At 35.0% G+C, this 13,546-nt stretch overlaps 1 protein-coding gene and 1 long non-coding RNA gene across 9 annotated transcripts; both read right to left on the bottom strand.

Annotated features, from left to right (window-relative positions):
- Window positions 1-297: 297 nt before the first annotated feature.
- Window positions 298-4,444, bottom strand: LOC141659282 (uncharacterized). The gene is made up of 4 exons (XM_074466083.1): window positions 3,591-4,444; window positions 1,981-2,026; window positions 698-1,566; window positions 298-594 (listed from the first exon to the last, which is right to left on the bottom strand). The coding sequence occupies exons 1-4, from the start codon at window positions 4,353-4,355 to the stop codon at window positions 583-585; spliced, it is 1,692 nt and encodes a 563-aa protein (XP_074322184.1). The 5' UTR covers window positions 4,356-4,444; the 3' UTR covers window positions 298-582.
- Window positions 4,445-5,294: 850 nt separating this feature from the next.
- On the bottom strand, window positions 5,295-12,858 carry LOC141659258 (uncharacterized). 8 transcript variants are annotated; one of them, XR_012549693.1, is made up of 8 exons: window positions 12,700-12,858; window positions 11,162-12,006; window positions 10,800-10,941; window positions 10,514-10,609; window positions 7,972-8,068; window positions 7,444-7,627; window positions 5,761-6,201; window positions 5,295-5,617 (listed from the first exon to the last, which is right to left on the bottom strand). It is a non-coding gene; the product is annotated as an uncharacterized LOC141659258 (long non-coding RNA). The 8 variants fall into 8 exon arrangements; XR_012549688.1 differs by lacking the exon at window positions 10,514-10,609 and adding an exon at window positions 7,701-7,732 and having other exon boundaries at window positions 7,444-7,588; XR_012549684.1 differs by having other exon boundaries at window positions 7,444-8,068.
- Between the last annotated feature and the right edge of the window lie 688 nt (window positions 12,859-13,546).

Below are 13,546 nucleotides of genomic sequence, written 5' to 3'. Positions count from 1 at the left end.
ATGTTATCGTCGTGTTTTTTTTTTTTTTTTTATTTGTGGTTGCAGCTCTTTGTATGGGAAGTACATGCGTCAAGTTGTGATCAAAGCCTCGAGGCCCTCAACAAACTAAAAAAACACTAATGACATGTATACTCTCAATGCATTAAAAGCCAGAAACTTGAGCAAAAGTGTAAAAGTATTTTATTTATCATACACAAATTAAGGATGAAAAGAGAACGATATGTAAGAATATTAAACATGTAAGAAAGATGTAAATAGATGCTTGAGATTAAAGCTAATTAAGGATGAACAGAGAACGATATGTAAGAATATTAAACATTTAAGAAAGATGGCTTGAGATTGTAACAAGACAACAAATCAAGAATCACATAAGTTTGATCCTTTAGTAAGGAATCCAGATTCATCAGCTAGAATTGGAGTACAACCTAAGTTGATAATAAGCTCAGTAATCCACAAAGGACCCTCATCTCCAAATATTAAAATCAATACTAGTTAGCATCTTCCTAGTTGAACATACTCCTCTAGTGGAGGGTAGATATTATACGCTTGAGGATAGCCAAGCTGCTCTGCTCATTCTTCCAGTTAGACATACTCCTATAGAAAACAAACAAACAAACAAACAAACATCATGCTTTTTATAAAAAGATTATAAACATATGTATCTAATTCTTAAATATTAAGAAAAAAGTATATATACCCCATCATGTCCACCAGGAAAATGTGGAACCCTATCTTTTCTTGACTTGTTATCCTTGCCTTTTCTGTGATGCGAAGATCCCGCGCCGCCTCGAGATGAAGTCCATTTTGTAAGATTTTGGCTTATGTAAGACCTGAATACGCGGCTTGGTAGTACATATGTGAATTCACAATGTTCCAACATGATCAATCCAACAAATCCACCACGCTTATCAAACACGGGGCTGCCATAGCAATCCTGATCTAAATAGATATCCTGATTGACACTGAATCCATGAACTTCAATGAGCGGTAATTTTGGATGTAAATGGCTCAATTTCCTCCGCCCTTCCCCCATGTCTTCAACAATCCCCCCAATAGTTCTAAAAGACGGTGTTTGTAAGAACGCATTTTCCCTAATTTCAACTACTTCTCCCGCAAGAGCATTACCAATCGTCTTCCTGCTACTAGGTCGTGGAAAAACCACCGACTCAAACGGGAAGGAAACCTTTCCGGTAATGTTTGAAAAAGCAATATTAATGCTGTGAATCCACGAGAACAGTGGATCTCCCTCCTCAATAGGGGGGAAATCTTGTCCAATATCAATGAACCCAAATATCTCATCTTCTTCACGAGGATCAATGACCAAAACACTTATATCAAACGAAAAATTTACGTTCAAAACCGTTGCTCGCCTAAACTCATTGGAATTTCTTGAACGAACGACAACTTCTGTATGGTTAGCAGGAGTTACCATGGCAGTAGTAATTATCACCCCTTCTGGCCTAATGCATAGACCACCTCCGATAATATGCTGCATGCTTGGTACTTCTGTCGAGATCACGTACACAGCATCTAATTCATTGATCTCTCTGCTTCTCCTAGCCATACCTGCGTGTTGATTCAAGTGGTTATGGAGGAATGAGGATAAAATATCTAACGGTTGATTGACTTCAAATATTATGAACATTAAATCATATTTTCACATCGAAAATGCACATTAAGCCATTATAGGAAATGTAGTTTTCGGGGTTAACAGGAGGAGAACAAAAAATACCTATCAATACTAAAACATGAGTTCTTCTTTCTTTACTAAAGGAAGACTATCACTTCTTACTTTATTTCAGCCATTATTTTCCCATGTCGAAATTGAGCATTTAAGGAAGGAATGGTTTACAAATTAAAGGAACTAGACAGATGGTTGATTTAGTAGTGGCAGAACAGGAAGAAATGGTATCACGTGAGATCTCTATGCATGTTCTTCTGAATAATGTTATAGTAAAATAGTGCGAGCATTGTACTAACCTCGCAAATCATTTGAGTGTCTAGCCATTTCCAGTTCTGCATTTAACTGCAAAGGGTACCAAGTGAATAGATCAGTATACCTTTTTGGAGGCGATAAAACAGGTAGTTTGTAAACAAGCATATTTGAGGCAAATATATCCTCCCCATACTTTTAAATTTTACCAAAAATGTAAAAATCAATTGTGCTAGGCAATTGTTTATTGATGGTGAGTGAGGCTGTTATATTCTGTTACATACTATTAAGCAGGGAAAGTTAATTATCGCACTGTTGGGTTTGAAAAGTCACTAGGCAGAAGTACTTAGTTTTTCAGAATTCGATTTTCTTCAAAGCCAAATATCTTGCATGGTATTATGTTCTGGAGTCCAAGCAATTCTTTCAAAAATGTTCAAATTCATAACAAAGCAAATTTATGAACAATGGTACAGTGATTTTCAAATACATGCTCATGAGGTTAGATTTTAATATTTGTTTTGAATATAATACTGTGACAAGTCAAAGGTCATGATGGCTTCTTTAATTTCTAAAATTCACTATCATTCATGAACATAATACAAAGAAATTACTATTAATTTTGAACTGGAATTACAGCTTCTAGACAAAGTACTTGATGCTAGTTTATACATATCATAATATGATGCCTCTTTTATTCCTAACAGGTACCGTCACGCAGGACATCAAATTATTGGTGTCATTAGGTCGTATAAGGGAATCATCACTGATGAGTAAACGTGAAAATACAAGGTTGAATGAAATAGAAATATTTCATGATCATGTCGTGAAAATCGTGATGTCAAGATCAAGATACGTGAGACAGACTCTCACAGACTGACTCCTCACAGATAAAGTAACAGTAGCAGAAGACATCATCATACATATTTTTTACACACTTAGAAATAAAAGTGACCTGAATACCTTCCAGTACCACTAGGCTTAGATTTTGCTCGATCAGTTAGTTTTTATAGGACTCAAATAGTACATTACTAGATTTGAATATAATACGGACTATTGCAAACTTCATTCAAATAATACCAGTAGCTTCGAACCATCGAATATGATGTGAATATAAATAGCTTACAAGTTCTAAATTATTGTACTAGTGTTGATAATTAAGAATGTTAGTGGTATATTTGTAATTATAACAAAAATGTAATCAGATACTATATATATATACAAATATTTCCCATATATCTTTCAAAAGAATGAGACTTAAAACAGGTAAAGCACGTAAGTTGACTTGGTATAAGTAGATTAATAGTAAGATATATTTGAACCACAAAAAGAGTAGTAATTGTCACATATTGATTGAATATAATTCGCACAACTCAAGTTGGACTCCGGTATCATAACATAGAGTACTAGTATGTTTAAGATTCAGCTTGAATAAACACAATACAAGCAATGTGTCATATTTTTGCGCTGATTGGGGTCGAATTGACAAACTTATTAACCCTACCAGTATTGCATGCCATATCTCTTCTATTTTTCTTCAACTTAAACTTTGCTACACCTAATTACTTAAGTTAGAGGACACCATGATTATAACTTGTGTACTGCATTTGTCAATTACTAAAAACAACACATTATATAAATCAAGAATAAGTAAATATACCCCGACGTCATATCCACGAGCTGCTGAAGGCCGGGTCCCCGTTATAAAATCCAGATAAGACTTGATCATGTTGCTTGGTAGAATATAATTCATTTCACGATACTTAAACAGGATCAACCCCACAAATTTACCACCCATGTCAAATACCGGGCTGCCATATCCCTTAGTACAAAGAAACCCATGGACTTCGATCACCGGTAATTCTGGATGTAAAGAACATATTTCCGATCTACGAGGATTGCTCTCGATAACTCCTCCAATAGTTCGAAAAGACCGTGTTTCTGAATATTCGTTTTGCCTCAAATCAAACAAATCATCTTCAACAGTAGTATCAACAGTAGTACTACTATCAAATGAAGGAAAAATTGCACCTTCAAATGGAAAGGAGGCATTTCCGGTGATGAATGAAAAAACAATGGGATTATTGTGAATCCACGAAAAAAATCCATCTCCCTCCTCAATCGAGAGATTATCTGCAATATTAAGATAGTTGAACACCTCGTCTTCTTCCACATCTTGAATGCTTAGAAAAGCTATACCAAAACACGATTTCACGTGTAGAACATCTGCTGGCCTAAATTCAGTGGAATACCTGGATCGAACCCTAACTCGTTCAAGATTAGCTGGAGTTAACGTTGCGGTGGTGATTATCCATCCTTGTGAGTTGATACAAAGACCACCCCCAATTCTAGGAACCTCATCTCCATAGATTTCTGTCATCACCACATACCCAACATTCAAACCTTTAATCATTTCACTAGCCATATTTGGACCAAAGAATCAACGAGTAGTGTATTCTTTCTTCTGCTTCTCAAACTTGTCGGCTTTTCTCAAACATGTTACTGTTTCTCAAACCTAACATTCTATAAACATTTTACTTTACTTATATTTTCCTAAATTCTCTTATCTACTTCTATTAAATATGTTCCTCTACTTATCTGCTATTAATATTCCACTTGTCTTAATTAAGTTAACGAGCTTATTTTTTAAAATAAAATTCTTTCTTCTTTTTTTTTTTTTGTGTTCATGTAAGATAATTTTATATTATAAGATTTCAAAGTAAACAAAAACGATTAAAATCATGAAATATCTAGTAAAATTAATTCTATATTTTTAAGTGTCAATTGATACTTAAAGATACATCACACGATTAAAAAAGGTTTTGACTAAATAAAATGATGGCAATTTTGAGTTATATATAAATTTATTTGATTTTTTTTTGAGCAACCCATAGTAGGATATAAGAAAGAGTATAATTTTTTGATCGAATTTGTGTACATAATTACCAAAATAAAATAAATATAAATGCTTAATTCATTTAGATTTGTGTCATATCCTAATCTTTATATTTTGGTCTTATATCATTTATTTAAATTTGTGTCATAATTATTACCAGATATTATGTCTTGGTCTTATATTGTGGTGGTATTATATACCGGATATTTCCCTTCTATTTTGGCTTAAATTTTAGAATTTCTGATTTTAAATCAAATGTAAATCTAGATAATTCTGAATTTGAAGATGAAGTGTAAAGAAGTCAAAATCCATTTGAGTTTTTGTGAACCTATGCATCAAATTAAAGTACACAGGTTAGGACCAGAACATCTTCAAAAGATCTGAAAAAAAAATGGATCATTCATGTTCTATATTCCAATTATCAATTTGAATGTGGATATTGGCAATCTGATTATAAATGCAAAGGGATTTCAAAATAGGTATCAATTTTTATTGGAAAGCAGAGCCAAACATATACAAATTTCAGACTGAAGTGTGTTTTGCAGTGTTCGTAATAGCTAGTACATGGGAATTTTTTTGTGTAGGTATAGAACATCTGAGTCTGAAATGAGGTATTTTGGTATTTTTCATTACGCTTATATCTCCAAGTTCTGTGCATAGATTCGTTCAAGAAAACCTTTATGAACAAAAACTGCCTTGTCCTGGATACCATCTTTCTCCGCAAATACTTCCCATTTAGATATTTCTAAATGGATTGGTACCATCTCCGTACGAGAAGACCGTCATCCAACCTATACAAAAGAAGTAAAAGGACCAGATTAAATGGCCATTCTAACTGCTTAAAAGTCCAACCAAATGAAACAATAATATTCATTTGGCCATTTTAATTATCAACTTCAGAGTTCGGTTGTCACGGTTACGGAATTTGAAATACCTTTGCTGTGTTGGATTATACATTGTTGCAATCTGGGAGTATAATGACCAACCACACTGGCAGGTGGAACCTGAATGGCTTTTTCAGGCCCAATTCCATATATTTTTGTTGAGGCAATTCTGAGATCTTCGACATCGGAGAGTTTTTATCGAGAAACCAACAACCAGAAGTGCCTAGCCGTGTGTAGACCGAAATGGACTCGCGAAGCTGGTAAACGTTTGGCTAAGATCCTTTCTGAAAGCTCGAGAGTACCAAATGAATTTCTGACATGAAGAAAGGTTCACCTGTCTAGAGTTCTCAATACAAGGTTCAACTCGATTCAAAGAAGTCTAAGCTTTTACGAGTGAATGGGTTGTGAAATTCCACTACTGTTCCCTCTTTATGGTCCAAGTTAGCAATGAATGGAGCACATATTCCTGGACCATCTGCATATATATCAACCTAAAAAAATGGCTTTAGTAACAGAAATAATACAACTCACTAAGAATTGAGACCAGAATTGAGATGCTAGTACTGATTTTGAGTTAGACTGCATATTACTATTATCTATTAAACAAAGCTCCCAAGTTGCTTGCTGCACATAGGATCAAAGAAAAGCTCCTAAAACACATCGAGACATTCCGCATTGTTAAAGTGAGAAAGTTCGAATGCCTAGTCTCCTAGACAGCCAAAAGTCAACAGCAAATGTGTACAAGAAGTAGCAAACAACTGGGGCAGGGATTTAGTCGTTCACTACAAGTCGGCCTGCGTGATTGTCTTAGCCTACATCACTAACTTAGGAATAAGTGCCATCATTAAAACCAAGATTGGAGTCACTAATAACAAAATTTGAATAGGAAACATATAAACAGTAATGACTACGAAGATGAGAGGTGAAGTAAAAATTGCAGTTTGACGATAATTATATTTGTGTAGGACATGAGCACGAAGAAAGGACAGGCATTCTACATTATACTACAAGGAACAAGCTATTGTTTACACTTGTGGAATGAGAAGGGGGAAAAATGACAAGTACGCATAATGTACACGAATTAGTCTTAGTTTATTCCATTCTACCTCATTCTGTTCCTTCTAACCAAATGGAAACACTGCAAATAGGAAATGCTTATATACTGTAACTGTGAGTGTGGATAACTGTGAGACAGAGAGGGTGGGAAGAATCGGGTGATTGTGGACGTAGGGTCATTGGGCTATAAGATGAGAAATTCTGACTATCAATGAGGGTGTATTTCTAAGACGCCATATTGTAAATTGTAAGATGGGAAAGGTTCCATTAAAATGACAAAACTTGAATGCCCATTAACAGAAAATACTAGCTAGACAGCCCAGACTCAATAAAGATAAGATGATAAAAATTTCCCCTTGGAAACTATTACAGCAGACACTTATGGTGTCTGTTAGTTGGGCGGAATGGAAAGTATTGTTAACAAATATCTGAATTCGAGGTAAGAGTTGGGTTTTGAAAAAATAAAAGATTTAGTTCTGTTACTTTTATAGGTTGGGAGATACAGGAGTTCTATATTCTAACCTGTAACAGATATATTATAATCAGAATTTATTAATTTATAGTACCTAACCTCTCAGTTAATTTACTTAGCTTGCTCTGAACTTGACTGGCTAAACTACTACATGTGAAAGTCTTCCCAAATGCAAGTACGAACATGACGGTTTATAAAGACTTACTGTAGATTTTTAGAAGCACTGTACACCTCTTGTAAAAGTCCAAAAGAAAGTATGGTCCGGGCATTCTTCAGCAGAGCACTCTCGTACAACTTAAGAGCTCTATCCAATTCCCAGAGATGTCCTCCATTTTGGGAGATTTAACAAACTCGAATGCCAGAAAAATAATTACATTGTAATGAAGAAACTGAGACCACATTAATCACATCACAGACAAAAAACATGAGTGGGTAATTCTTTGTCAATGTTTGAAAACTAACCATTCTCATCTATACGAGCATCATAATCATAACTTGTTGTAAAAAAATGCGCCAGAAGTACGCCCAAGTTTGTCCCACCAGGAAAGTAGGTCCAACACACAAGAGTAAATGACAGTTGAGTAAATGCTTATCACATGTTTTAACAATTAAAACTGGTGACAAGATAACATCATCCAGGTGTCCTTAGTGAGAGGAAAAAAACTGGTGTATGAATTTTTATATTATAGAGATTTCAAAAAATTAAAGATACAGTATAATACGTAGCATATACCAGTTAAGCACTCTTCCTCCTTTCTGGAAAAAAGTGCAGTAGCATAAGCAATATCTTCAGCGGGCCTATGAGAACTGCAATTCCAAAAGTTTTGATCCTGAAAGTTTAAATATAAAAATGCAATTACTACAGAAAGGCACATACACCACACACACACACATTCATGATACATAGTAACATTATATCATATTATTTATAGCATCATAAGGGATAGCAAAAAGATTTGTACCAAAGTGAATAGATCAATAGACCTTTTAGGGTTCGTAAACAAGCATATTTGAGGCAAATATGTTCTCCCCATACTTTTAGGTTTTAACCAAAAATGTAAAAAATAAATTGTGCTAGGCAATTGTTTATTGATGGTGAGGCTGCTATATTCTGTTACACACGGCAATGATGGTCCTACCCGCTCAATTCACTGGTAAAAATTAAGTATCGCACTGGTGGGTTAGAAAAGTCACTAGGCAGAAGTACTTGTTTTCCAGAATTCGATTTTCTTCAAAGCCAAACATCTTGCATGGTATTATGTTCTAGAGTCCAAGCAATTCTTTCAAAGATGTCCAAATTCATAACAAATCAAATTTATGTAGTCGATCAATGGTACAGTGACTTCCAAATACAGGTTTGTGAGCAAGTCAAAGGTCATGCTGGGTTCTTTAATTTCTTAAATTTACTATCAGTCGTGAACATAATACAAAGAAAATACTATTAATTTTGAACTGGGATTACAGCTTTGAGACAAAGTACTTCATGGCAGTATATACATACTATCATGATGTCTCTTTTATTTTTAAAAGGGAGGACATCAAATTAATGGTTCCATTAGGTTGCATAAGGGAATCGTACTGATGAGCAAACGTGAAAAGATAAGGTTGTATGCACACAGAAATAATTCATGATTATGTCTTTAAAGTCGTGATGTCCAGAACAAGATACATGAGACTGACTCCTCACAGATAAAGTAACAGCAGCAGAAGACATCAGGCATATTTTTTACAGACACCCACTAAGAAGTAAAAATGACCTGAATACCTTCGAGAACCACTACGCTTAGATTCTACTCGATCAGTTTTTATAGGACTCTAATAGTATAATAGTACAGTACTAGATTTGAATATAATACAGACTATTGCAAACTTCATTCAAATAATACCAGCAGCTTTGAACCATCGAATATGATCTGAATATAAGTAGCTTACAAGTTCTAAATTATTGTACTTGTGTTGATAATTAAGAATGTTAGTAGTATATTTTGTAATTATACCAAAAAGGTAATCAGATACGATATATTTAAATATTTCCCATATATCTGTTAAAAAAATTCTGTACATCAGATAATAAACAGGTAATACAGGTAAGTTGACTTCGTATACGTAGATTAGCATTAAGATATGTTTGAACCACAAAAGGAGTAGTAATTGTCACATATCAGTCGTATATAGTTTGCAGAACTCAAATAATTTTACGAGCAAAGCCCTTTGCTCATATTCAAATCTGGTATCATAATATAGAGTACTTGTATGTTTAGGATTCAGCTTGAATAAACACAAATACAAGTAATGTGCCATATTTTCGTGCCGATTTGGGTCGAACACCAAGCTACTTGACAAACTTATTAACCCTACAGTATTGCAGTAAGCCATACTTGTCTATTTTTCTTTCTTAAGATTTGTATCGACTAATATACTCATTACTCACTCACAAATCCTCCAATAAGACTTGAATCCTGAACCTTTTGTAAAGGTAGGAACAAGAGATTAGATACTCACAAAGACAGATACTAGGCTCAAAAAGCCTTGAATCATCAACTTTCCTCAATCTTTTGACAGTAAAGGAATTTTCAAATGCACACACATCTTGAACTTTAACCTTCCTAGACCTCTTTGGAAGGTGGGTATATAACTACCTAAGTTGGAGGACATGGTGATTATAACCTATGCAGTAGATTTATCAATTAAACATCTTAAACTAAGTTCCTTTTTAACTTTTATATATGTCACATACCTCACTTGCCTCTATTCCCATTGTGTAAAAAGAGTAATTAAAGTGCATACAGTCATTAAAATCTATTAACTTGTGACTCTTTTTTAGATTTGATTGGTTACCAACTATTAAGAACCCCATATTTACATATTTTAAAAAATTGTTTATGTTTGACGCATCCAAATCAGGAAGCAACATTTATTGGGCTGATTTTAAATGGACGGCCGCATATTGAACAAATCTGTTTTACTCCCTATTTCTGGATGATATGATGAAATAAAATAAATTTAATGGACTACAGAGTAGAGGACTAAAAAAGTTTCTACAGCTTGTCATAATATAGACGGTTTTACAATATTGATCATATCTCAGACATATATTCATGTCCGAGTATAGTAGATTGTTCTTAGTGTTTGAATCAGTTTCTGAAAGTACTGCTAAGTCATGATGGTGCTCAAGTTCTGGTGGTTACCGTTACTGTCTTTAGAAAGGACAGTAAGATTCTGGGTTTGAAATATTTTGGTTGAGTGCAGAAAGATTACTATTTTGGAATGCAAACCTGCTGCTACTGGTGCTTATTTGTATGGATGCCAATTCCCCGATGAGTTTGTGGTAATGCTGCCCTTCCGATGCTAATAGTTCTCTATTGGTATACCTGGTTAATTATATGGCAGGAACCTAATATAGTTCTCAATCCTTGATCTAGTGCAGCACTAGTTTAAATTCTCATTGTTTATATGCTTGTAACTTTCCCCGCAGTACATACGGGAGAATTTTTTTAAAATGTTCAGCTTAGCAAAAATAACAATTATTTGTATTGAAAACTAATATGGTAAGACACTAACCATAGGCTTTGGAGCATTTGGCTGCTTGCACATTACCCAAGGTACCCTGTATTCTGAGATGTAGCAATTTTTGCAGCCCAAGAGAGATTAGCTTTGCCTACATCGCCACATTTGGATTCAAAAGCATGTACTCATTCTCCACCTGTGCATTAAGAGAAGTTAAAACCCAAACTTTTGTACATTAAAAAACAGTTTCAAGCATCATGTTAGGCAAAGCACCAACTATACAACAAATTGAAATGTAAATGCAAATTAGAATTAGTTTAACATATGTATGACATTAAATAAAATAAGAACACAACAATCAATTCAAGTAAACTAGACAGCAAAATAAAATTAATCACTTAAATACAATTAAGTACCTCATCCCGTCGGTTACCCCAAATAGCTGCATTGTCCAGAGATGGAACACGAGGAAGAGGAGCTAACGTAGGCGATCTAGTCCATGCCCATGACCGCAGTAGGAGTACGCATCTGGTGTTCTCCTCGGATGGCTATCTTACATGACTTGCATAACACCCTAAATAAATATGCAGGTGCTGATTCCCATGAGAAATTCCGACAACCCTCTAAAACTTGATCAATGGTAGATACATGCAATGAACCTGACTGCCTGATTGATCTGTGAATAAAACCCCGGAAAACAGCTGCAACAGATATGAATGTGTGTATCGCATGAGCTCGGGAGATGCATCATCAGGCAGTCATTTGAAGTTTTCAGTCGGCCAGCTCAACTGAACCTACCACCTATAAAACTTTTTCCAGGTGCTTTTCCAACAAACCTCCACAATAGGCTTGTCCCGCCCATTATCAAGCAGTGTAAGACCAAATACCTGATCAACATCTATGCGCAGACCAAGGAGGACACTAACATCTTGAAGTGTGATGATACACACTCAGACAGGTAGGTGAAATGTATGTGTTTCAGGCCACCAACGCTCTACTAGTGCAGTGATCAAACCCCAAGCCATGACAATGCAAGAGAGCCGTGAAACACCATCAAACATCAGGTCTGAAAGAATGGGAATCATCCTCTCATATAGCTTCCAATGTCTAGCCTGGTTAGGATTAAGCCGCCATGAATTTTGAAATTCTCCAGCACCCGCCTTTCTCACAACATTGGATACGAATGGATGTAAATGTAGCACGCAAGTCTCTACTCTCTAGGTCCAGGGTCCATGGACAGCTCATCCTCAGGGTGCACACCCTAAAAACAAAACATAATTACAATGTAGTACATCTGTTGATAAGCAAATAGGTTGATTGTTTATAAACTTAGGAAAAAGCAACCGCAAAATCACTTATAATGTTATATACATGCTATAGTATGACATGATGCAGTAAAACATTTATTGACACGAAAGTATGTATGTAAAAATACAGAGTTACATATAAACACTCAGAATCATTGAATGACAAATTCAGCATATCGTATTTAAAGTGAAAAAATGTGATATATACATGTTGGTAGATAGCAAGCATATGTAGTGAAATGTAAACAAGAAGCATAGTGCAACGCTTATAGAATCCAACAGCGGCAAGTTTAAAGTGCTGTAAGTCTACCTAAGTGGATTAAGCTACCTGACAATCATCGTAAGTAATTCGTATTTAAGTTTGCAGTATAATAAGTTTAAATCAGATGCAAGTGCTATTCCGGAATATTAATATTGATTGTCTGTTAAGTATATGCGAGCTCATCATACCAACAAAATATTGGTTCTAAAAGCCATACAAGCAACAAATTAGTAATAGTAATGAATAATCCATTCAAATTAGTCTCACAAGTAAATGAATAAATTATCAAACTCTATTTTACAGTGTGATGATTTATAACATTCACAACACACATTCAAACCTAAAATTGCAACACAATCATGAATACAGATTAATATAAATATACATATTAACGTTGATGCTCGCAGAATTTGACTTCATAATTTCGTTTCCCCCTTTGCGAAGATGCATCCACTGTTGAGGCGGGTCGGGTTGAAGGAAGATGGATGAATACACCAAGTTATTTTCCCCAAAACTAATTGGAACCCCGGTACAAAATTACTAAAATCCCCTTCAATTTTAAAATCTCTTTATATCATCTTTTAAAATCCTTTTTCCAAAATCTTTTTTTGCATTCACATCAATTTTGTAAAAAAATAAGATTAATTTATATAATTGCAATGCAGTCACTTAATAAAGAGTAAATACAGTTAAACTTCTTTAAAGTAATACCAAATTTATTACTTTATCGATATTTCAGCTTTTTATATGAGGAGCTCCGACGGATGTATGAATGACAAGGTGTATGCTATGTATCGGGAGGTATTTGTGATCCGAGATGTTCTGATGAGATTGATGAGGTGTATGTGACCTTTTGTACCTTCACCAGAGGCAGGTTCTGTCGAGGTGTTTTGTTAGGGAGATTGTGCACCTATTATTGCGGTTCCCGCCGTTATTGCGATTGTCGCTAAGAGGTGCTGGAGAAGGAGTGTTAGCAATATGAGGGGCACACATAATAAATGGATTGGTTCCATAGTTGCGTTGACGGTGGGACTCCTCGTGCACGAGCATACTGCGAGCAGTTAAGAATGAAGGGAGGGGATTCATGATATTGATAAAACTACATGTAGCATCAAAGATTTACGGGAGTCCATTCACGATTGAAGAACGCGTTGTTGATCACTCACTGTCTCCTTAACATCTTTGAGTTGACCAGCCAACGACTTGAGGTGCTGATAATAAGAAGTGACATT

Source organism: Apium graveolens, chromosome 1 (genome assembly GCF_009905375.1).
Source record: "Apium graveolens cultivar Ventura chromosome 1, ASM990537v1, whole genome shotgun sequence".
In the NCBI taxonomy this organism is placed as follows: domain Eukaryota; kingdom Viridiplantae; phylum Streptophyta; class Magnoliopsida; order Apiales; family Apiaceae; genus Apium; species Apium graveolens.
Note: the sequence above shows the minus strand (reverse complement) of the source record. Positions and strands in the feature narration are given on the sequence as shown.